Genomic DNA, 26,227 nt, shown 5'->3' with positions numbered 1-26,227 from the left:
TTCCCTTTTATTCCAGCAATTTGGTCCTTAAGGGGTTAAGCAAATAAGTACTGTAGCTAGAATTCTGGCATTGCTATTACAGAAAATTAATTTAACCAGATTTTAAATATCAGCCTCCTAAGCATAACCTAGTGAGGATAACTAATATCCTTTATAGGATTTACTCAAAGAAAATCTATTTGAACCCAATCTACTTAGTGCTTACCCCTGCAAAGCGCAATATGATTGAAGACTTAGTAATAATCCTTAACCCCTTAAGGACACCTGACATGTATGACATATCATGAATCCCCTTATATTCCAGAAGTTTGGACCTTAAGGGGTTAAAAGAAGAGAAGTTAAAAACTCTCCTACTTAGAAACTTTATCTACCTTATAGCACAGATAATTAACTTATTCAGGCTAGAGTCATTTAAGATAAAGCAAAAAGTCTTACCTTAAATGTCCTCAGAGTGTGTTGGAGGTTGGTGAGAACACACTTGCAATTAATTCTGAGTGCACCTGGCAAACAGTTAATTGCTGCTGGGTAAACAGCCTCTCTAAGTCCTGGAAACCAATATCTTGACCCCGGAGAGAAAAAACAAAGATATTGGCGCCTGAATTTTAAAATCACATTACGCATGTCCTGCATTCCGCGATTCTACGGTGGAAATAAGCATAACCTGTACGAGTCTTCCACCGCCAGGACTACCCAGCTAGTGCCAAAAAGCGCACTATCGTCTGCCCGGCACCTGGCTCGGTATAGACGGAATTAATACGACCCGGGGGCTACAGCCCTCTGGAGTGTTAACCCTGGCTTATCTCTGAAAAATGTATTTGAAAGAAGTAGAGCCTCCAAAGCCTCAGCCCTCTCACCATACTTCTAAGGAGAAACCTGACCTGACACCCTCCCCTGCCGGAGGCAGGCAAAGAACTGGGGATGTCTTGGATAGGAAGCTATTTATAAGGCCAAAGGTTAATTGGGGGAGGTCCTTGAAAAGTTTTTGCCTGCCTGTTTTTTATCCTTCTAGATGAAATCCCATTGGTATAAGCACTGCCTCTAATCTGAAGGGAAAACATATATTTGTGGAAAAAATGAATAATACATTGCATTTTTGGATTTAATCTGGATGTATGTGTGATGTTGGTGTCAGTGTATGAGTGTCTATACTTGTCTATATCACTGGATGTTTTTATATGTTTGTTTATGTGGCCAGGAGGCATGTGTGTGCTTGTATGTGCATGTGCATGTGCTTGTGTGCGAGTGTGTATGTGTGTGTGTGTGTGTGTGTCTGTGTGTGTTTGTGTGTGTCTGTGTGTGTTTGTGTGTGTCTGTGGGTGCGTGTGTGCCTGTGTGTAAGTGTGTGTAAGTGTGTGTCTGTGTGTGTGCTTGTATGTGTATGTGTGTACGTGTGCGTGTGTTTGTGTGTGTGCGCTTGGGTATCACTATTTTGGGAGCACCCATGAAAAGTTGGGGGCTGTTGTTAGTATATAGCAGATAATTGCTGGTGAAATGCAACTTTCATAACACAGACTGAAGGGACCCGTACAGTGTCTTTATTATTTAGAGATTGATTGATTAATTAATTTAATGAAAATAACTCAGTCACATCTTCCTGTCACCCCAATAGAGCAGGGGTATCCAAAAAAGGTTTCTACCATGACTCTTAGTTCACTGTTGGATGGGGATCCTGAGACTTATAAAACTGGGATAAGATATTAGTCTCTCCATTACTGACTAGTTCATATCTCCATATATGGACAGGTGTAGTGACATCATAAATACTCTGACATCATCCGATGAAACAATCAATGTCAAACTCACCTACCCTCAGAGTGACTGGACACCTTGCGAGTGGACAGTGGCTACTGCATTGCTTGAGTGAGATTTGCAATAATTTATTTATTGTTACAATTATTAATTAGCTGATTGCTAAATATATTTGTGAATTTAAAAGCAATGGATTCACACAGTATAATATAAGCATGAAGAGAACAAGAAAGCGTTCTCATAAGAAAACTGAGGTAAGTCAGGAAAATTCTGACGAATTTAAAAACAAATATAGAAAACTCAGTAACGGTTCAAAAGAGCAGGAACAGCGGATATCTCCTGGACATTCCAGGAAAAAGAGAAGTAGGAGCTGCAATGAGCAGGACATTGAGAGAGAGAGAGAACCCAAAAGACGGCTCCTTGCTGAGAAACGCATCAGATATCAGGGACAGAAAAGATACAGGACCTCCAGTCATGATGAAGAGGAGCAGGTCATGCAGAAAAGACCAAAGCTCTCCTCATCTCCAAAACTGGATCAGAAAAGTGAGAGAAAGTCTGCTGTAAAGAGCGATCAGACATCTCCACCCAGAAAGCAAGCCCTGAAACGAAGCAGGGAGAGCGATCATGGGGAGCAGCTCATGCAGAAAAGACCAAAGTTCTCCTCATCTTCAAAACTTGGTCAGAAAAGTGAGAGAAAGTCTGCTGGAGAAGGCGGTCACACATCTCCACCCAGAAAACAAGCCCTGAAAAGAAGCAGGGAATATGATGAGGAGGAGAAGGAACAAGTTAGGCAGAAAAAGATAAAGATCTCCCCTGGAAAGCAGGAAGAGGAGAAAAGAGATAGGGAGGAGATAGGAGAGAAAAAGTGCTTTAAGAAAGAAAACAAGTCAACGAGCGACGATGAATGTGTGGCAGGTAAGATGAACCTACAAGCTTTAAAGAGATTGGTCAATTTAAAATATAAGAAATTTCACCCTCAATTGACCATACTCTGAACCCATTCACTATCTCCCTTTAATCACTATCTCCCGCAATTCAGTGACCATAAGTGCTCAGGCGATGGTTTTTTTAAACTATAATGGTACAGACCAATATTTCAAGCCCTTTAAACTATCTAGAATATTTATCCATCCATTAGGAATTAGCCAAAGATATTCATGGCTAATGTACCACAAACTATAAAATTGTTTTAATGAAATGGTCCATGTGATATTTACAAACCATATTATTATTTCATATAACTGGGTGGGATCAGAAGATTTGTAGGGCGAATCTGGGGTACTAGAGAAATTAAGTTGGTTCCTGTGTTTATGTTGAAGTGGAGACTAATATTATATGTGTTCATTCTTTAAGGAGTAAGTGGACAGTCTGTGGTTGAACCAAAGACGTCACTGCCTCTGTCATTCACCGGTTATAGATTCCACAAAGTGCTGGGACAGGGGAGCTATGGAAAGGTGAGTCAACGAGCAATGTATACACCTCATTTAATACATCTATTGATCTAGTAGGGAACAATTATAGGTCTCATGATTATCATTATCTTCCTATAACAATTCATTGAGATTAACTTTCCTATAAATCTGTGTATCATCCATGAATGTGGAAAACATATTCAGATCTGAAAAGTATTTAGAACATTCTATTGAGACTCCAAATAAAATCTCCAGGACTCTATTCTATGATGTTTAACATGGCTTCTTATTCTGACAGTTCTATTAAATCTTCTTAAATTATTTTTAGTAAACATATTGAAAACAATATGGAACAGAAATCTAAGAAAAGTAAACAATCAAGTTATGAATAATGTAATAAATAAAAGAAGGTGATAGGTTTCATCCATACATACATGAAATACAAATCTCAAAGTTGCACAAAATACTATGTGGAGTGCTATTGAATCTGTGTATCTTTCTCTAAACTCTTATTATTCACATTAGAATTAGAGAGATTGGTCTCGATTTAATGTTTGGGTAAGCATTTGAAATGCTCACAATCTCTTTTCAAATTATTTATCTACTGAAGTCATTACAATCTATAGGAAATTTATGTAGGTAAATCATTTATAAAAAAAAATTCTAACAGATTGTGATCATTTGATTATCAAAGTTTATCCAAAAATATTAAATTGAGACCTTAGTGAGAATCTAGATCTATATATCCCTTACACAGCAATCATTCTCGATCTCTGCATATATATATATTGTGACAAAAGTACTCCTTTCCCTTGGTACCTTGTCCTGGGATTGGGGTGTTACACACAGTCTTTTCAGGCTTTAGAGACACTTCACACGCTGGATGAGGTAAAAGGACTTGCTCTTTTATTGTGGCTCCAAAATAAATGCACAGTAAGGTATAAAGGTAACAAAAATATACAAAACAAAAGCCTTGCTCTTCTGAGCACTAACTAAACAAAATAATCAGCTAACTGGGTTGGATGGCTTGTCCATTTCCCAACATAAACAACCTTACTGTTTCAGGTTTTCAGCTCTCTGTTTCCACTCACAGAAATCAAACACAATCTCCCTCCTTCCTTGGCAGGGGAGTACTTAATAGCACTGCTAATTGACAATACTTTTCAGGTGAGTTAGATTAGGATTCAAACTCTGGAACTGGACTTCTCACCTGTAGGTTACAAGCAACTTCCAAAATGTGGAGTGGAGCACTGGCCCTCCCTACTCTCCAAGTGCTCCACCCCAGGGCCCAAATATACACATATTTAAAGTGCAACATTCATTATAACATAACACATTTCCCTGGGGCTAATTACACAAAGTAAGAACCTTGCAAAATCTGGGGAGGTATATAGGTTCCTTCCAGCACAATTCCTTGCTTTCGGTCACACATCCTCCCCCCCAGCTCAGACCTATTGGGTCGAGCGACCATGGACATTAGCGAGTGCATCCGCGAAAGACCATCTGCATTTCCCTGTTTACTCCCAGCCCTATGCTCTATGGAGAAATTATAGGGTTGCAAGCTAAGGAATCAGCGGGTTACTCTACTATTTTTCTCCCTGTTTTGGCTCATCCAAGTAAGGGGTGCATGGTCTGTCACTAGTCTGAATTTTCGTCCCAAGAGATAGTATTTAAGTGTGTCTACTGCCCACTTTATAGCCAGACACTCCTTCTCAACAATGGAATAGTTTCTTTCTTGGGGATTAAGCTTCCTGCTTAAATATAATATGGGGTGCTCCTCATCCTGAATTTCCTGAGAGAGAACAGCACCTAGTCCTACATCAGAGGCATCTGTCTGTAAAATAAATTCTTTAGAAAAATCAGGTATTACCAACACTGGTTGGGCACCAATGGCTTCTTTAAGCTTTCTGAATGCTTGTTCAGTCTCTGGGGACCATTTTACCACTACTGGAGCATTAGCTTTAGTAAGGTCAGTTAATGGGCTTCCAATTGTAGCAAAATTGGATATAAATCTCTTGTAATAGCCAATGAGGCCAAGAAATGTTCTCACCTGTTTCTTAGTCAGTGGTCTCGGCCAATTTCGTATGGCTTCAATTTTAGCAACTTGGGGTTTCACTAGTCCCCTACCAATAGATTAGCCCAAATATTTTGCTTCCTCTAGGCCAATTGTACACTTATTGGGGTTAGCAGTTAAGCCAGCATTTTGTATTAAGTTAAGGACAGCCTGTACTTTTGGAAGGTGAGATTCCCAATCCTCACTGTGTACTACAACATCATCCAAGTATGCAGCTGCATAGCGCACATGCGACTTTAGTATTCTGTCCATCATTCTTTGGAATGTGGCAGGGGCACCATGCAAGCCCAAAGGCAAAACTCTGTACTGAAATAGGCCATCAGGAGTAGAAAATGCGGTCTTTTCTTTTGCTCGCTCTGTGAGTGGTACTTGCCAATAACCTTTGGTTAAATCTAGTGTAGTGAGGTACCGAGCTCTCCCAAGTCGTTCTACTAGCTCATCAACTCTAGGCATGGGGTATGCATCAAACTTAGAAATAGCATTCAGTTTGCGATAATCATTACAAAACCGTACTGTATTATCCGGCTTTGGTACCAGCACAATTGGACTGCTCCAGTCACTTTGTGACTCCTCAATGACTCCAAGATCTAACATTTTCTTAACCTCTGCTCTGATAGCTTCTCTGCGAGCCTCGGGTATTCTGTATGGTTTGAGATTGACCCTTTTTCCTGGTTCTGTCAAAATGTCATGTTTAATCACACTAGTCATTCCTGGGACTAGGGAGAATACCTCTTTATTTAATCTAATAAACTCCTTAACTTCCCTTGTCTGGTGTATTGACAGGGTCTCTGAGATATTTACTTTGGGGTCAACATTACACTTATCAGGGAAGGTTGAAGCCTCTGTAGTAACCAGAACTTCCCTTTCTTTCCATGGTTTTAGCAAATTGACATGGTATATCTGCACTTCCTTTCTTCTACCTGGTTGCCTTACTTTATAATTTACCTCTCCTACTCTTTCAATAATCTCATATGGCCCATGCCAAGTTGCCAGGAATTTGTTCTCTACTGTGGGAACCAGGACTAATACTCTGTCTCCTGGTTGAAATACTCGAATTCTAGCATTCTTATTATAGCTATTCTGCTGATTTTGTTGAGCCTTTTGCATGTGTTCTCTGACTATTGGCATAATGGCTTCAATACGTTCCTGTATCTGAGTTATGTGTTCTATTACACTGCGATGTGGGTTTGCTTCTTGTTCCCAAGTTTCCTTTGCTATGTCAAGTAATCCCCTAGAAATATTATTCCTGGCTACCAATAATGTTGGGTCAGACCACTGTGCACTTCTGAAGTTACCAGGCCTAACCTCTAAATCAACTAACTCTATATCTGGTTCAGAGCTTCTAGAAGGTCCCGCATTAGTTTGTTCTGGGTTTTCACCAACTAATGTTTTTATAGGGGAGTGCTGCATACTTTTAGGCTCATCATCATGATCTCTCTCATCTGCCAGAGTATCTGCAAAAGGAAATTCATCATTCTGTTCACCTGATGGGTTTTCAAAACACGCCCATAGGTCTAGAAAATGGGGAAAATCCCTTCCAATAATCATCTCATGTGCCAGTTTTGGTACCAGCCCCACTCTGCAGTTTACAGTACCACACTGGGTTTTAACAAGTATATCTGCAGTAGGGTAGTTATGTATATCCCCGTGCACACAAGCAATATCAACTTTTCCAGAGTTAACAATATGAGTATCCTGTAATAAGGATTGGTCTAGAAGGGTAACCATACTCCCTGAATCTAGCAATGCCTGTATATTTTTTCCCTCCACATTCACGGTACACCCAGGGTGACTATTGAAATAACCATTTTTTTCCACAGAACATACAACCTGTGAATAAAGTGCAATTCCTTCCCAATTATTACCAAAATTACACTCCATTGGTTCAACATTTTCAGGACAGTCTTTTGCAATATGTCCAAAGTTTCTGCATTTAAAGCATTTTATACCATAGTTAGAACTTTTTTATTCATTTGTAGGCTCTTCCCACCTCCCAGAGTCTTTTTCTCTTTTAACAATGTCTTTTGGGTAATAAGACCCTGTTCTCTCATCAAAAGACCCCCTTTTCCCTGGAACAGTCTTACCAGATTTGCTGGAGTTGTAGGTTTTTGGATTCTTGCGTCTCTCTTGGCCAGGAGGTTGAAGCAGTTCTCCCGCTGCTATATACCGTTCAACCAATTCAACCAATTGGTCTGCTGTTTGGGGATTGCTCTGGCTGACCCACCGACGAAGTCCAATAGGTAAGCCTCTTAGGAATCTTTCCATCACCAGTTGCTCCACAATGCGGCTGGGTGAGTTGATCTCTGGCTGCAACCATTTTCTGGCAAGGTGTATCAAGTCAAACATCTGTGAATGAATCGCTTTATCCAGGCTGTAAGTCCATGAATGAAATCTCTGGGCACGGACGGCTGTTGTCACCCCCAGGCGTGCCAGTATTTCTGCTTTTAGCTTCTTGTAGTCACTGGCTTCCGCTGCTTCCAGATCATAGTATGCTTTCTGGGATTCACCAGTAAGAAATGGTGCTAGCAGACTTGCCCATTCCACTTCAGGCCAACCTTCTCGCTCAGCGGTTCGCTCAAATGCCATCAGGTAGGCTTCTACATCATCTGTGGATACCATCTTTTGCAAGTAGTGACTCACTCTGATCACCTTTGGACATTGTGGTGATTCTGTGGCAACCCTGGCCAGCCTTTGTGATAGACTCTGGATCTCCTGTTGTATGACACATGTGGCATGCTGCTGCTCCTCTCTGAGCACTTGATGAGCTGCTGCCTGTGTTGCTTCAACTTGCTTGAATAAAGCATCTGTATTTTCCTTTTGAGCCAGTACAAGCTGCTGCAGTATTGAAATGCTCTCTTGCTGTATTGCATTAGTCTCTGCAGTCCTCCTGTTTGTCTCTTGCTGTACAGCAGTTGACTGGAGCAAAGCTTTCATGACATCCTCCATTTTCTCAGCAGTCTCTTTCTCCCTACTTACAGACTTTGCCGTGTGCTGCCCGCATTCTCCACCATATGTGACAAAAGTACTCCTTTCCCTTGGTACCTTGTCCTGGGATTGGGGTGTTACACACAGTCTTTTCAGGCTTTAGAGACACTTCACACGCTGGATGAGGTAAAAGGACTTGCTCTTTTATTGTGGCTCCAAAATAAATGCACAGTAAGGTATAAAGGTAACAAAAATATACAAAACAAAAGCCTTGCTCTTCTGAGCACTAACTAAACAAAATAATCAGCTAACTGGGTTGGATGGCTTGTCCATTTCCCAACATAAACAACCTTACTGTTTCAGGTTTTCAGCTCTCTGTTTCCACTCACAGAAATCAAACACAATCTCCCTCCTTCCTTGGCAGGGGAGTACTTAATAGCACTGCTAATTGACAATACTTTTCAGGTGAGTTAGATTAGGATTCAAACTCTGGAACTGGACTTCTCACCTGTAGGTTACAAGCAACTTCCAAAATGTGGAGTGGCCCTCCCTACTCTCCAAGTGCTCCACCCCAGGGCCCAAATATACACATATTTAAAGTGCAACATTCATTATAACATAACACATTTCCCTGGGGCTAATTACACAAAGTAAGAACCTTGCAAAATCTGGGGAGGTATATAGGTTCCTTCCAGCACAATTCCTTGCTTTCGGTCACTATATATATATATATATGTATATATATATATATGTATATTTATATATTGCTTTATATCGGGTTCTCAGTTAGGTCCCAGAGCTCTGTATATGTATCCCTGATATAGGGTTCTCAGTTAGGTCCCAGAGCTCTGTATATGTATCCCTGATATAGGGTTCTCAGGTAGGTCCCAGAGCTATGTATATATATCCCTGGTATAGGGTTCTAAGGTAGGTCCCAGAGCTATGTATATATATCCCTGATATAGGGTTCTCAGGTAGGTCCCAGAGCTATGTATATATATCCCTTATCTAGGGTTCACAGGTAGGTCCCAAAGCTATGTATATATATCCCTGATATAGGGTTGTCAGGTAGGTCCCAGAGCTATGTATATATATCCCTGATATAGGGTTCACAGGTAGGTCCCGGAGCTATGTATATATATCCCTGATATAGGGTTCTCAGGTAGCTTCCAGAGCTATGTATATTTATTCTTTATGTAGGTTTTTTCCAGGTAGGTTCCCAAGCTCTGTATAGACATCCTTCAGGCGGTGTCGAAGTTATGTTACCACGTGATATCTGTAATATGCCCCCACTGAATGAAGTTTTAAATAAAAAAAAGTAGCTGAAAGTTCCCCCTTCATTTGTGACATTGTGGCTGATTCGAGGCTCTCTCCTCTCTCTATGTGATGCTCAGGTTGCGCTAGCTTCCACCAAAGACACAGGTCAAGTTGTTGCACTTAAAGTAATAAAGAAAGGTAAAGTTAAGGAAAAGACCATTCAGAAGGAGGAGCGGATACTGAAAATGGCGAGCGGCAGTCCGTTCCTATGTCAGGGACTGGCTGCCTTCCAGACCCAGGTATGAAACGCTGTCCATAATGTTTCCTTATTTCTATATATTTCTATACGGCTGATTGTGTTCTATTATTATTATTACAATATATATTAACTAGATATTTGTTGTCTTGTGAAACAGGAGGAAGCCTCCCTGGTCATGGAGCACGTACCAGGGGGCAGTCTCCGTTCTTACATGGCTGGAAAGGAATGTCTGCCCATGGGGGAAGCAAGGTGAGTCATTAATAGCTCTAGCAGGTAGGAGGAAGGAGTGAGTTTAACACACGATACAGTATTGTAAGAGGCTATGGATATAACCCTGTATTTACCTATATCCTCAATAGTAGTGCTATTAATGGAGATCCATCAGGAGTACAGACTGAGTTAACGGTAATGTACTAAGCCAGAATCCCCCCTTCAATATCAGCCAGACAATAGGCAATACAAGAAACCTAGCTCTGATCCTATTCTATGCTCGTGTCCTATTTTTTCTCTCTTTTCTCTTCCCTCCCTTTTTTTCCCCTCCTCCTCAGTGGTATCTCGCTCACTAGCTGAGGACGGAGGATCTTACATCCCTCTGGAATATGTGATGGCTTTAATGGTTGACGAGTTGGATAATCGGTTGATATCATGGAATCCATCTGATGATATAGTATATTACTATGCTTTCCATGGTTCTTCCTGCTAGGAAAGTTACTATTGAGATGCATGCCCAAACACCTAACTTTGTGTATACAGAGGCAACTTAGAACTTTTTAGATGTGTTCCTTATTAATAACTCATTCCGTGTCTGTCTGAGGCATTACTGCACATCTACACATAATTTCACCTGATTTGTTCGATTTAAAAATAAAAATAAAGATAGTCTAAAACAAACAACAAAAAAAACCCAAGAAACTCAGGACTAGCAGCGGGATACATTCAGTACGTACTGACGGCAGATCGGGAGCCACTAGGGGTCAGCTGACCTGCCGTAGCCCTAAGCTAACTTCAGGGTGGATCTTCTTCTACACACTTGAAATACAAATTGCTATGACCATGGATCTTCTTAATAAATTCATATATTTTTAGATTATTGATTTGTACATCTAACAAATTGGAAGAATCATAGAGCAGCTTGTGCTTTATGGTAGAGAACCGAGAAGGGTTCAATGGATAATATATATCAAGGGACAGTCATGTTCCAAATTAACGAACTGATGGTTTTAATAACAATATTAATGATAATAAAGTAAACTCTAATCTCCCAAGGACAGGTCCTGTTTAAAATGAAAATGTTATGTTTATATTGGAAGCAGAGCGTTTAGCATGATGTATAGATACTCGTACCTTGCCCAGGTATATTTTATTATTTTATTTACTATTAGTGTTTGGGGAGATTGCTTTATGTTCTTTGTATTCTGTTTTCCAGGTTCTTTTCATCAAACCTTGTTTGTGGGATCCAGTATCTCCATTCCCGGGGGATCCTTCATCGGTCAGTATTAGCGTTTGTTTATTTAGTAAGCGGTAACTTACTCTAACAAGAAATAATGTGTTGATATCTCTGCTCTGTCCTATATCTCACATTTATATCTGTCTTCATCATTTAGGGATCTGAAGCCAGACAATATTCTCCTGGGTGCCAACGGCTATCTCAAAATAGCTGACTTTGGTCTCTCGGCAGAAAATATCTTTACAGATACAACAACCAGAGGACGAGCTGGCACACTGAAGTACATGGCGCCAGAGGTTAGTTAGAGGGTGTAGTCATGTGAACTGTAGGAGGGGGGTTATGTGGAGTGGTATAAGAGCAATGCAGTAGCTAAAGGGGTGTATAACGAGCAGTAGAATGATGACTAACATGAGCTGGGTATAAAGGCAGTATCGGAGTATTAATGGATGGACTGACAGGAACGTTATTGGACTAGCTTAATAATAGAAAGATGGGTAATGTATGAAGATCTCTAGAATGTGATAGGTTTGGTACATTTAATACCATATTTAATAAAATTGCATATCTTATGGGTTTTGCCAGGTACTCAGCAGCAAACCGTACGGCCAATCAGCAGACTGGTGGTCATTTGGTGTAATTCTCTGCCGCATGATCACCGGACAGTACCCATTTAATACCAGTGTCAGCAGACAGGAGTACATAGAGGAAGTATTAAACATTAACCCACGTTACCCCACCTGGCTGTGCAGCAACCCTACAGACCTCCTGGACAAGGTAAGGTGATAGAGAATGTGCCGGTTAATGTTTTATTTGGATGTAATGATAGGGGATGTAAAGAAACATTAAAGAAGATACTGGTGGAGATATGGGGGGTCGTTACTGGGAATCATTACTAGTTATATTTATTGGAGTATGTACTAAACAGGTTAAAGAACCAACTGGAATAGTGAAAGTAACTTATGTTCCTTGCTGAGAAGATTAGGTATTCCACATTAATGCCTATCGTCCCCTTTTGCACGGGTTTGATAGCGGCATGGAGTGCTGGGGTGTTTATCTAACGCCTGAAATTATTTAAATCCTGATGTTTAATGGGTTAATACTAATATTTAATAATGATGGCAGATAAAAACACTGACATTTAATTTACAATACGTAATCCTATTTATTAAGGATAAGAGTGGACTGGGGTGTCCTAGTGGGACAGTTAACATAAAAAGAAGAGGGGAAAAAAGCAGAGGGGAGCCCCACCTTTTAATAATCCTAGGGGAAAAAACAGTAGTGTGGAAAAGTATCAGAACCCATAAACAGGACAGCGTGAGAGACAACTAGTTATAGATATTAGCAGCGTATATAACTGCGTACACGGATACCCGTAGAAATCCCAGCACTAATGTGGACACTCCAGTCCACTCTTATCTTTACTTTGTACATTGTAGGTTATTCTCCAGATTTAGGGAGAGTAACAATGGGCATCCTTTGGCACAGCTCCATTGGTCCCTCATTGTTTTGGGACTTCTGGATCAGAGCCTATTTTCTTCTTTTCATTTATTAATCCTATTTATTACTCTCTGCCTGCAACCGACAGACAGATCAAGCAGCCATTTTATGTTCCGATTGGACAACACAAGAGGAAATCTTTATTTAAAAAAAAAAAAACATTATTTACTGGTCAGTCATATAATCAAGATTTTAGTTAATGTAATACATTTACAACTAACTTTTCACAAGCACTGCCTCATCTGAGGTTTGTTAGAAGGTTAAAATGGCATCCTCCATCAGAGGTGATTGGTTTTGTATGCATTAAAGATTGTACATCAAAGTGTTACAGAGATATAAAGTAAATTATACTCAGTGTATCCTCTCTCTCTAGCTCCTGGATAAGGATCCTAATGCACGTGCTGTGGCAGGAAGGAACATTCGGGAGCACCCCTTCTACACTAACATTAATTGGAAAGATCTAGAGAGGGGCAAAGTGACCTGTCCATTCTTGTCACTGCTGGTAAGTACACAAATAATCAGTATTTATAAACTGAGAAGAGATTATATGGAATAATAATTCCACCACAACAAGATGAAAACTGATTTCTTGATCCACCAGTGATCATATCCAAGAGGGGGCTCCATTTAACAAGAACTGCCTTAATAGCTGACACTGTTGATCATCTTCTCCTTCCTCAAACTCTTCAATCACTCAGTCTCTGTGAAACTCTCCTCTCGTGGTTTTCCTCCTATTTGTCCCAATGCTCATTCAGTGTCTCCTTTTCTAATGATACCTACTCCCTTCGTCCTATCTCGGTTGGAGTCCCCCAAGCCTCTGTCCTTGGTCCCCTTCTATTGTCATTTTATACTGCATCTCTTGGCAAACTTATTACCTCTTTTGGATTCCACTACCACCTGTACGCCGATGACACCCAAATAGATCTCTCCTCCCCGTACCTCCCCCTGCCATCATGCAATGTGTCACTGCTTGCCCTTCTTCCATCTCTGACTGCGTGTCCTTCCACTTTCTGAAACTCAATCTTTCTAAAACTGAGCTCCTTGTCTTTCCTCCTCCTAATACTGATCCTTCTCTTTCGCTCTCCCTTCAAGTTGACGGAACCCACATCAGCCCATCCTTGCAAGTGCCCTGTCTTGGCATCATACTTGATTCTGGCCTCACCTTTGAGTCTCACATCCAGTCTGTTACCAAATCTTGTAGATTCCATCTTAAAAACATAACCCGCATGCGCCCCTTTCTTACGCAAGATGCTACCAAGCAGCTTGTCCATGCTCTAGTAATCTCTTGCATGGATTATTGTAACCCTCTCCTAATTGGTCTTTTCCAAAAGCCATATTGCCACATTACAGTCTGTAATGAATGTTGCTGCCAGACTGATTTTGCTCTCTAGTCGCTCCTCTCACACCTCTCCTCTTTGTCTTTCCTTACATTGGATTCCTGTATCCTATAGGAGTCAATTCAAAGTACTAATCCATACCTATAAAGCATTGAACAATTCTATCCCCTCCTACATCTCCTCACAGATCCATAGGTAGGCCCCTTCTCGATCTCTACGCTCTGCCCATGACCTTCTCCTGTCTGCTGCTTGCAACCGTAAGGAAAATTCACGCTTGAAGAACTTCTCGCGGGTGGCTCCTTTCTTTAGGAATAGCCTGCCTACCAGCAGACTCTCCCTTAGTCTTCAATCTTTAAAAATTACCTTAAAACCCATCACTTTAGGAAAGTGTATGGCCTCCCAGATGAACCTCTACCTCACATACCTGTCCCTTGCTCTCTCCTCCACTTTTGATTCAATCCTACCCTTTTTTGATTGCTATATCCTGTCGTATTGTGTTTTATACCCCACCTCCTATAGACTGTAAGCTTGTTTGTGCAGTGTCCTCTTCAACCTATCATTCATGTAAGTTTTTTGTAATTGTCTTACTTATTGTTAACCTCCCCCCCTCTTATAATATTGTATAGCAGTACGGATTCTATTGGCACTATATAAATGCAATAATAATAATAATAATTGCTCCCCACCATTACTGTGACCATAATAAGCTGTACATTCTTATTTATATGTAAGAAGTAGGCAATGCCATATGATGCTAAACTAATTACATATCATTTCTTGTTGCAGACACCGTATCAAGAGACAGACACCACAGAAGAATTCTTTTTTTTCTGCTAAGTAACACCGCTTTATTTGAAGACTAAGTCATCCATGGCCTGTCCTTCACAATCTAGGAATGTCGGTAATAAAAGAAAAGAAAAGATTTCCAGCAAAGAAGATGGTGATGGCCACATCTTGGTCAAACTATAGCAGTAGCTTGAACATCAAAAAGACCATATTCTCCTATGGTAAGTGTGTATTTGCACCCAAATCCTGTAGATTCCATCTTAAAAACATAGCCTGCATCCGCTCCTACCTTACGCAAGATACTACTAAGGACCTTGTCCTTGTCTAGTAATCTCCCGCATAGATTATTGTAACCCTCTCCTATCTGGTCTTCCCAAAAGTCGTAGTGCCCCGCTACAGTCTGTAATGAATGTTGCTGCCAGACTGATTTTCCTCTCCAGTCGCTCCTCTCACACCTCTCCCCTCTGCCAGTCTTTACATTGGATTCCTGAATCCTATAGGAGTCAATTCAAAGTACTTTTTCATACCTATAAGCATTGAACAATTCTATCCTCTCCTATATCTCCTCACTGCTCCATAGGTATGCCCCTTCTCAATCTCTATGCTCTACCCATGACTTTCTCTTGTCTGCTGCTTGCACCTGTAAGGCCAATTCACGCTTGCAGGACTTCTCGCAGGTGGTGTAAAGTTCACTAGGTAACCCTAACATGCAGACAGGACAGAGTAGAGAGAATTGCAATACCGATCCTTAGAATGGTCGGGTTATGCAAAAAGGATAGTCAAAACATGAACCGAGGTCAAGGGAAACAGAGAGACGGAATAACGAGAGACAAAGCCAAATATCAGTAACCAGGAAATCCAAATAACAAGTGCAACGCTCAATGGTAAACCACAGACCACAACAGGGCACTGAGGGAGGGGTTAGCTTATATACACACAGGGTGTGTCTGATTGGCTAATCTCCAATTAGTGTTAGCCATGACACGTGGGAGGAGTTTCTTCCCTCCCTTGTGGTCTCTGAGGTCATCACTGTGTGCAAGGTCACATGACCGGGTGCAGCACACATATAAGGAAGCTGCTCTGGAGCGTGCAACGTCAGACACACTGCCAGTCTGGAGACAGGGACCAGATGACGCCGCTCGCTGTAATGAGGAAAGCAAGGTCGCCGCGAGCGGCGCAGGGGCAGGGGACCTGACAGGTGGCTCCTTTCCTTTGGAAAAGCCTGCCTACCACCATCAGACTCTCCCCTAGTCTTCAATCTTTTAAAAAGTACCTTAAAACCCATCTCTTTAGGAAAGTGTATGGCCTCCCAGAGGAGCCTCTACCTCACATACCTGTCCCTTGCTCTCTCCTAAAAGAAGGCACTCTATCTCTCCTCCAGTTTTGCTTCACTCCTACCCTTTTTGATTGCTATCTCCTGTCGTATTGTGTTTTACACCCCACCTCCTATAGACTGTAAGCTCATTTGTGCAGGGTCCTCTTCAACCTATCATTCCTGTAAGTTTTTTGTAATTGTCTTACCTATTGTTAAATCCCCCTTGTTATAATATTGTAAAGCGGTATGGAATCTATTGGTGCTACATAAATGCCAATAATAATAATAATTGCTCCCCACCATCACAGTGACCATAATAAGCTGTACATTCTTTTTTATATGCAAGAAGTAGGCAATGCCATATGATGCTAAACTAATTACATATCATTTCTTGTTGCAGACACTGTATCAAGAGACAGACACCTTTTTATTTGAAGACTACGTTATCCATGTCCTGTCCTTCACAATCTAGGAATGTTGGGAATGTATCTGTGTGTCTTTGCATCTATATGTACGTCAGTATGTGTATCTGTATATGTGTCACTGTGTGTTTCTCTGTGTCTTCTTGTGTGTCTGTGAAACTGAGTGTGTCAGTGTGTGTATCTCTGTGTCTTTCTGTGTGTCTGTGAAACTGTGTGTGTATGTGTCAGTGTGTATATCTCTGTGTCTTTCTGTGTGTCTGTGAAACTGTGTGTGTGTCAGTGTGTGTGTATCTATGTGTCTTTCTTTGTGTCTGTAAAATTGTGTGTGTGTGTCAGTGTGTGTATCTCTGTGTCTTTCTGTGTGTCTGTGAAACTGTATGTGTGTCAGTGTGTGTATCTCTGTGTCTTTCTGTGTGTCTGTGAAACTGTGTGTGTGTCAGTGTGTGTATCTATGTGTGGGTGTCGGTATTACACAAGTAATCTACTGCTTTCAAATTGCAACAGTACATAAAAACACACAACACCATATACAAATACACCCTTACATTCACTCACACGTACACCATAAAAAAACATGCTTACATTCAAACACACAAACACTGCTCAGTGCTAAATACAACCCTGTAAGAATGGGCAAATGGTTGATCCCCAGCTTGCAAAGCATTGTGAGAGCAAAATAAAATTATTGCACCAGGACCACCTCCATATTAGTTCTTGACCGATAGAAACGACTGCATGTGGGCCTTGTGCCAACTACTGTTATATTGTAAATAAATAAATAAAAATATTTTTGTGTATGTTTTGTTTTGCACATTGTGAGAGGAAATGTGGTTTAGTAGTTGACGGCATATATATTAGGCCTGCTTTACTGAACAGCAGCCTGAGGTTTGAGAGTTAAATGTCCCAGGGAGACATGCATTACTGGCACTCTGCAAACCACGGTATGGGTGGCCTGGTGCAGAGCACTTGGAGAGCAGGGTGGGCCAGGGCTCCAATAGCACCAGCTGCTATGTAACAGTCGAACCAGAACTTTTATTTTGCTTAGTAGTATCACTTATGTCTAATTGCACCTCACCTGTATCTGATCAATTAGCTAGCAGGCTTTTAAAATGAATGGATCAGCATGCTGCAGAGTGAGGAGGAAAAGCCAGAGGAATGGTGTCTTGCAGTTATACTTTTTGTAAATTGGCAAGTGGCAAAGCCACCCAATTCCAGATAGGGATTTGCTGTGTATAGTAAGGGCTTAAGCAAGAGCAAGGAATTTTGTTTTGTTTATTTTTCACTTTTGAAACACCTGTATATATATTTCACTGAATAAAGCTGAAAAACTGAGCTGGATGTGTTCATTACCCTAGAAGGCTGTGGTTACAAGATCTATGAAAAAATCCTACCTGGAAAAGAGGTGGTTTTGTTACAACATATAGTTCTGGCTACACATTCTTCATTGCACACCTGTACTGTTATGCTAACATATTGTTCATTCTACATGGTTCGTTCTATATTGAATTGATCTTTTCTTTATATGGTTTTGAAGATTAGGGCATTTCGTGGTTTGCTAGTTAGATTACATTACTATTTAATACACTTTTGGGATATTCGTTACAATTTCCGAGATAATTTGCTCGGGGTGAGCCAGGGGCAGGGCCGGACTGGCCCACCGGGATACCGGGAAATTTCCCGGTGGGCCGTCGGCACCTGGGGCCGGGGAGACATTTCGGTGACCTGCGGCCGCAGGGAGAACTTGAATGTACACTTTTTAACTGGTCTACCTTTATTGTTATTGGTATAGATTCTATTGAAAGACATTGGAGAGGAGGAAATACAATGCTTGAATTAGCTAGAAAAGAGGCACAGTGGATATATAATTTAAAAACTTAAAAAACTGGTCTAAATCAAGACATTGATCTAGCAGGACTCCTTTGATACTCTTGTCACCATCTTTACAGAAGGTTTTTTGGATATAATTTAATACACCTCTTTGGTTTTTTATTTCTCACTTGGTGGGTTCATTAGACCATATTTTCGAGTAATATGTATATATATATTTTTTAGACTAATTTGTTTTTTCTTTTTTGTAGAAGATTAAAAATGCTCTATATCTTCTGTATGAATATATATATTTTTATGTGATTGGAATTATCATTGTGGCTGATATGTACATGTAAGCGGATTCACATGACACCTAAATTTTAATATTATTTTTTCTATCTTCTTTTTTACTATTTTTATTACCGTATATACTCGAGTATAAGCCGAGTTTTTTAGCACATTTTTTGTGCTAAAAAACCCCAACTCGGCTTATACTCGAGTCAATAGTCTGTATTATGGCAATTTGCATTGCCATAATACAGACAGGGGCTGTGGGGGCTGCAGAGAGATGTTACTTACCTTCCTGCAGCTCCTGTCAGCTCTCTCCTCCTCTGCCGGTCCGTTCAGCTCTGTCAGCTCACAGTGTAAATCTCGCGAGAGATTTACACTGGGAGCTGACCGAGGTGCTGAACGGACCGGCAGAGGAGGAGAGAGCTGACAGGAGCTGCAGGAAGGTAAGTAACATCTCTCTGCAGCCCCCACAGCCCCCTCCTACACAGTGCCCATCCACTGGACCACCAGGGAAGGAGAGCCCCCCTCCCTGGCCAGCTAGCAAGCAGGGAGGGGGGACAAAAAAAATGTATGTATATCAATAATAATAAAAATAATAAATAAAAATAATAATTAAATAAATAATAATAATAATAAAATAAAAAAATAATAATAATAAAACAATGTAATGAATCAAAAAAAATATTAAAATAATAATTAAAAAATAAAAATGCCCACCCCCCACCAAGGCTCTGCATCACACTCTGCATTACACACACACATACACACACTGCATTCATGCACACACACACTGCATTCATGCACACACACACTGCATTCATACACACACACTGTATTCATACACACACACAGCATTCTCATACACACACACTGCACTCATACACACACACAGCATTCATACACACACACTGCACTCATACACACACACACACTGCATTCATACACACACACACTGCACTCATACACACAGCATTCTCATACACACACACTGCATTCATATACACACACAGCATTCATACACACACTGAACTCATACACACACACTGCACTCATACACAGCATTCTCATACACACACACTGCACTCATACACACAGCATTCTCATACACACACACTGCACTCATACACACACACAGCATTCATACACACACACTGCATTCATACACACACACTGCATTCATATACACACACACTGCACTCATACACACAGCATTCTCATACACACACACACTGCACTCATACACACAGCATTCATACACACACACTGAACTCATACACACACACTGCACTCATACACAGCATTCTCATACACACACACTGCACTCATACACACAGCATTCTCATACACACACACTGCATTCATATACACACACTGCATTCATATACACACTGCACTCATATACACACTGCACTCATACACACACTGCACTCATACACACACTGCATTCTCATACACACACTGCATTCATTATATACACACACTGTAAATAAATATTCAATTAATATAATTTTTTAAGGATCTAATTTTATTTAGAAATTTACTAGTAGCTGCTGCATTTCCCACCATAGTCTTATACTCGAGTCAATAAGTTTTCCCAGTTTTTTGGGGTAAAATTAGGGGCCTCGGCTTATATTCGGGTCGGCTTATACTCGAGTATATACGGTATGTTTGTATTAATTTCATTTCATTTTATTTAATGTGTATTTATTATATATATATTTTTATATTATTATATATATATATATTTTCATTTTTATGTTCTCTATATTTACTTTTTTAGATATAGTTTGTCTTATATACAGCTTTTATACAAATATATTTTTTTATATTTTTCATATATATATATATTTTATATATTTTTTCATATTTTTTTCATACTTATTGTCTAGGTATCTGGTGTATCCACTTATATACACTCTTTTTCTGTATTTATTTCTGGTTTTTATATTTTGTATGATGATATATATGGGCACATATGTCCAAAAGATGAGAGTGGGTGGTTCCCTTTCACCCACTCTCGTCTTAATTGTTGTTTTGATCTTTGTTCTGATATGCGTTCCATTGTGGAACGCTGTAATGTGCGCCATGCGGAAGTTCCGTCATGCGTTCCATTCTGGAACGCGGAAGTCGCACAGACGGCTGCAGGTCATATTATGTCTGTATGGATGCGACCAATGAAAGATACCTGATGTCACACCCCGGAAGTATTCAGCAGCGCGTGAAAATTTGATTAATGAGGAACATCTACACTTGAAGATATATAAAGAAAAGATTTTGGACTGTACTCACATCCCTGAAGAAGTCAATACTGACGAAACGCGTTGGATTGAGTATTTAGAAAGATTTTTTCTTCTATTTGATTTTATGATTGTATTATTATTATTTTTAGCACTTAGTGTGTTGTGATCAGCTTTTGTTCCATCTTCTGCATACACCCATTTATCATCTTGGTCCACTTGTGAGTGGAGATATGCTTGCTGATAAATGTATCATTTCTTAACAGTACTATTCTATGTATATATTTTCTTTTTATCCATTTGAGGACCTCAGACTTGAGGAGAATCTCGTTTCTGCATACAGATACCCCTAAGGGGAGATAAGCGCAGACCATCAATACTTCTTGTAAGTTCTCTACCTCCTGGATGTTATTATTCCTTTCTATACATACTTCACTATATACCATATATTATCCTTTAGATTTGCTAAAGACCACGTCCTGTTATACAGGTTGTATTTTCCACTTTGCTTCCTCTATATTGTATGTGTATCAATGAGCTTGTGTGTGTCAGTGAGATTGTCTGTGTCTGCATGTGAGTATGCTTACTGTATAATTAAATGTTCTACTCTGAAAGGACCAATATTTTATATTAGAAAAAGCAGTGTGTATATATATATATATATATATATATATGTATATATAGATATATTACTCAATCATCTTTGGTGGCAAGACATAGCCTTACATATTACATGCGACAATATATGGCGCAATGACTTATGGGGCTGGCATAGATTTTTTTTCCAGGCTGCTTTGTATCCCCAGTCCGGCCCTGGCCAGGGGTCAGTTGCACCTGGATGCAGGGTGTTTTTAGTTACCTATGTGGATGTGATTAAATGAGCCCTTCCCTTTGCTCACCCCCTTATAGCTTTATAGCTGAATAGGAGAATGTTTCCAGATGAGTTACAAGGATATATTATGTAATTTAGATTTAAACCAGTTTGGAGTTAAGTCATTGACCAAATGAGAATCATGTGTCCAGGCTGGTTGTAGGTGACCTGGAGGTAGGTTGGAATGTCCAGGTTGGGTGTAGATGATTGGAAGGTGGGTGGGGATGTACAGGCTGGGTGTAGGTGACCTAGAGGTAGATGGGAATATCCAGGCTGGGTGTAGGTGAATGGAAGGTAGGTGGGGATGTCCAGGTTGGGTGTAGGTGACTGGAAGGTGGGTGGGGCTGTACAGGTTGGGTGTAAATGATGGGAGAGGGATTTAATGAGAGGTGAAGGGACATACACTGATCAGCCACAACATTAAACCACTGACAGTTGAAGTGAATAACATTGATTATATCGTTACAATGCCACCTGTTAACGGATGGGATATTGGGCAGCAAGTGAACACTCAATTCTTGAATTTCATGTGTTGGCAAGAGGAAAAATGGACAAGAGAAAAGATCTGAGTGACTTTGAAAAAGACCAAATAGTGATGACTTGACAACTAGGTCAGAGCATCTCCAAAAGAGCAAGGGTGTTCCCGGTATGCAGTGGTTAGTACTAACCACATGTGGTGCAAGGAAGGACAACCGGTGTTGGCGCTTTATAAATGCCAGTAATAGATAAATAAATTGATGCACGTGGAGAGTAAAAACTAGCCCGTCTGGTCCGATCACATAGATGAGCTACTGAAACTCAAATTGCTGGAAAGCGTAATGTTGGCCACCAGAAAGGTGTCAGAACATACAGTGCATCGCAGTTTGCTGCATATGAGGCTACGTAGCTGCAGACCGGTCATGATATGACCAGTCCCCATCCAAAAGTGATTTAGGGGACAATTAACTAAATATTGCTCAAATGAACCCAGGGTTCGCCATACCTTAAATTAAATACAAAGATATAACCTAGCTAACAGTATAGCAGGATGGTCAGCAGAAATAGCTTAGAGTGGGATAAAATGCTGAATAGTAATTAAAAATATAGAGATATCAATATTAATACAAATATAGATCAATTATTGGGGTATAGCAACCTCTTAAAATAGAATAAAATACATGTCCATTATATTATATATTAATACCACAAATTAAAATGAATTGAAATTAATATAGAAGTCCAGAAAGTCAACAAAATATTAGGGGAAAATGGAGCCTCTTAGGATAAATATAACTTGAATATAATTGCCAGATGATTAATGCCACAAAAGCATTGTAAATCCAGGCTCACATTAAACTATCACATCAATTATTATCTATACCTTGAGGCTGGGAGAAGAGAGGAGAGCTTGTCTTTTTATATTTATTTTTAGTCCAAGCGTCACCCTTGAAATGTTGGGGGCTTCTGGTGTCATCTGTCCAGTATTGTGATGGTGTCTGTATCTGTCCAGTATTTCCAGGAAGGTCCATTTAGGAGATCTAATAACGGATTGTGATGGTGTCCGTATCTGTCCAGTATTTCCAGGAAGGTCCATTGAGCAGATCCAATACCGGCCTGTGATGGTGTCCATATCTGTCCAGTATTTCCAGGAAGGTCCATTGAGCAGATCCAATAACGACCTGTGATGGTGTCCGTATCTGTCCAGTATTTCCAGGAAGGTCCATTTGGCAGAGCCTCCCATAGCGGGTAATGATGGTGAACGATATCGGATGCCAGTCACATGGGGGGCATGATGTCGGTCAGTTTAGGAGATGCAGTCAGGCGGCTTGGCCCACTATCTCCTGTTGCTTGCAGTCCTTCCTTCCCCAGCCTGTTTCTTTCTCCGTCATGTCCGCACTGTTTGCCCCTCGCTGTGTGAGCAGTGCCATGGTGGGGGTTTATCGGGGGTTTATCGGGGGTCTCTGAGGTTGTGGAGTTAGATTTTGGTGGTTGCCAATGCTGTGATAATTCGGTGAGTTCCCCAACCTGCTGTTTAGCTGGAGAGCATTGCCGTCTGCTCTCACATTATGGCCGTCCCAGCGGCGATCCCATCATACATTGTACGTGCAGCACTGCGTACATTTCTCTATTTCACTTGGCTTTGGTTCCTCTGGGGCCTGTTGTGGGTTAGCAGCGATGGGGTGGTGGCTTCATGACTTCATGTTGTCATGGTAACCATTGCATGTGGGCACTGTGTCAGCCACTGGTATAGTTTAAATAAATATAACATTGTGTGTGCTGCCGCAAATTCTGTTCTCCTCCCTCCATATTGTCTGCTGTTTGCCTTCTGCCGGACTGATTTCACCGATGGATTGTGGGTAAATTTGCAACTGAAATGGAATGCTGTTTAAGCTCAGCCCATCACTAACATTTACCAAAGATCCCGCCGCCATCAGAAAAAATAATCCCTTCTAATGTGTAAATAAAAAAACTACGGTGAATTAAAAATAAATAAAAGAACAGAAAATACAGAGACTGAAAATGATTGATTTAATAACCAAGAATGCAAAAGGATGCAGAACACAAATAAAAAGTCATGTGTCATTATTTAAAGAGACAGCACATGTAAAACAACCGTTACAACAGATATACAAAGTCTATACAATAACGTGACCAGGGCTTTCTCACACTTGGATTGTTTCTGACACGTGTCCAGCTCTGATTGGCTTAATGGAAGTTATTATTAGTATTGTCCTTCTGATTTAGTCTTGGTCACTTTTTTGGGAAATATTTTGTATACGGTCATAACGGTTAGCTGCTGTCTCTTTAAATGATTAATAATACAGGTTAAGGAACAGCTCACACATAAAAATACAGTTTTCAATTTATAAAGTCGCCTAACTTACCAAACAAATATGGGGATTCAGTTCCACCAGACGGCCATATTGTGTTACACCCACCACTACTTCACAGTATTTTAATATCATAGTTACATAGTTACATAGTTACATAGCTGAAAAGAGACTTGCGTCCATCAAGTTAAGCCTTCCTCACATATGTTGTTGCTGTTGATCCAAAAGAATGAAAAAAAACCCAGTCTGAAGCGCTTCCAATTTTGCCACAAACTAGGAAAAAATTCCTTCTTGACCCCAAAATAGCAGTCAGATGTCTCCTTGGGTCCTACACTAATATATATATATATATATATAATTAAAGATAAATCGGAGCACTCAAAAAGGACTTCTTTTCAGTGTTTAATGTGGCAAAAAAAAATAAAAAAAATTACATCAAATCTTCAAATCGACGTTTCGACCCCTTAGGGTCTTTTTCAAGATCAAACAATGTGTGAAATAGCAGAGTTTAAATACAAAATAAAGATTAGCAACTCACCAATCTCGTGTGTGCAGCTACCCGAACCCGGAAGTGTTCCACCACCTCACGTGACTCCTGGGACGTGCGTCCGTACGTGCGTCATGGTTGCTAAGAGATGGAGTGTAAACTCCGTGAGACTTGGAGCGTGGTTACTAGGCAATGGAGTGTAAACTCCGTGTGTGGAAAGTATACAAACCGGGAAACCAGTGAATCAGGAAATGTGGTTCAAAGGAATTAAGAGATCTCTAAACGAGATCATAGAGTGACAGTTTAAAAACAAAAAGCATATTCAAACGGAGGATTTCTGGTATGTTGGAAATGTATCCATGAGGTAAATGCCGAAAGGATAAATAAACTAACAGTGAAATAAAAAGGTCCAACGCACTTTGACTAATTATGAAAGATGGAAAGACAGTCCGACGATATCGGATACCACCACAACCATCCAACAACCATTCAAAGTGAAGTATAAAGGTGATGTAAAAACCTCCAATACATCCATTAGGACATTTATGCAATCGGTGAAAAATGAATCCGCACTAACACTCAAGAATCCCACCGATAACCGACAAAATCTAACTGGCTCAGAAAAGAATGCCCTTAAAGACCTAATGTCAGACCCTAATATCATCATCCGTCCAGCGGATAAAGGGGGAGCTATTGTAGTGATGTCCTACACTAAATACAGGGATGAGATATACAACCAACTTTCCGACACAACTACGTACCAGAAATTAACCTTTAACCCTGTGAAGAAATTTCAAAATAGAATTCAAACCACTATCAACACTGGAGTTCAGATGGGCTTCATCAACTCAAATCTGGCCAAATTTCTGTATGTAGAACATCCCAAACATCCCGTTCTATACACCCTACCAAAAATTCATAAAGACCCACTAAATCCACCAGGAAGACCGATAGTTTCGGCTCGAGACAGTCTACTAGAACCTATCGGTAAATACATTGACCATTATATTAAAACCTCAGTCATGGATCTTCCAACCTGCCTACGAGACACCAGTGACTTCTTGAACAACATCAAAAAGGTAACCTCAGTGGAAGCACAACACCTACTGGTTACATTAGAAGTCAAAAACTTATATACCATAATACCTCACACAGAAGGAATTCAGGCACTACGACGGATCCTTTGTAATTCCCCCAATATAATGGTCCACCTATCGAATTTCTTATGGAGCTCCTACTTAT

At 40.4% G+C, this 26,227-nt stretch overlaps 1 protein-coding gene across 1 annotated transcript; it reads left to right on the top strand.

Annotated features, from left to right (window-relative positions):
• The first annotated feature begins 1,964 nt into the window (after positions 1-1,964).
• Positions 1,965-16,530, top strand: LOC134571271 (protein kinase C delta type-like). Its single transcript, XM_063429443.1, has 9 exons — positions 1,965-2,664; positions 3,103-3,203; positions 9,555-9,716; positions 9,834-9,925; positions 11,103-11,165; positions 11,281-11,419; positions 11,706-11,897; positions 12,994-13,122; positions 16,459-16,530. Exons 1-9 carry the CDS (start codon positions 1,965-1,967, stop codon positions 16,528-16,530), a joined length of 1,650 nt encoding a protein of 549 aa, XP_063285513.1.
• Positions 16,531-26,227: the final 9,697 nt, after the last annotated feature.

The sequence above is a fragment of the Pelobates fuscus genome, chromosome 8 (assembly GCF_036172605.1).
Source record: "Pelobates fuscus isolate aPelFus1 chromosome 8, aPelFus1.pri, whole genome shotgun sequence".
In the NCBI taxonomy this organism is placed as follows: domain Eukaryota; kingdom Metazoa; phylum Chordata; class Amphibia; order Anura; family Pelobatidae; genus Pelobates; species Pelobates fuscus.
This window is presented reverse-complemented; position numbering and strand designations above follow the sequence as displayed.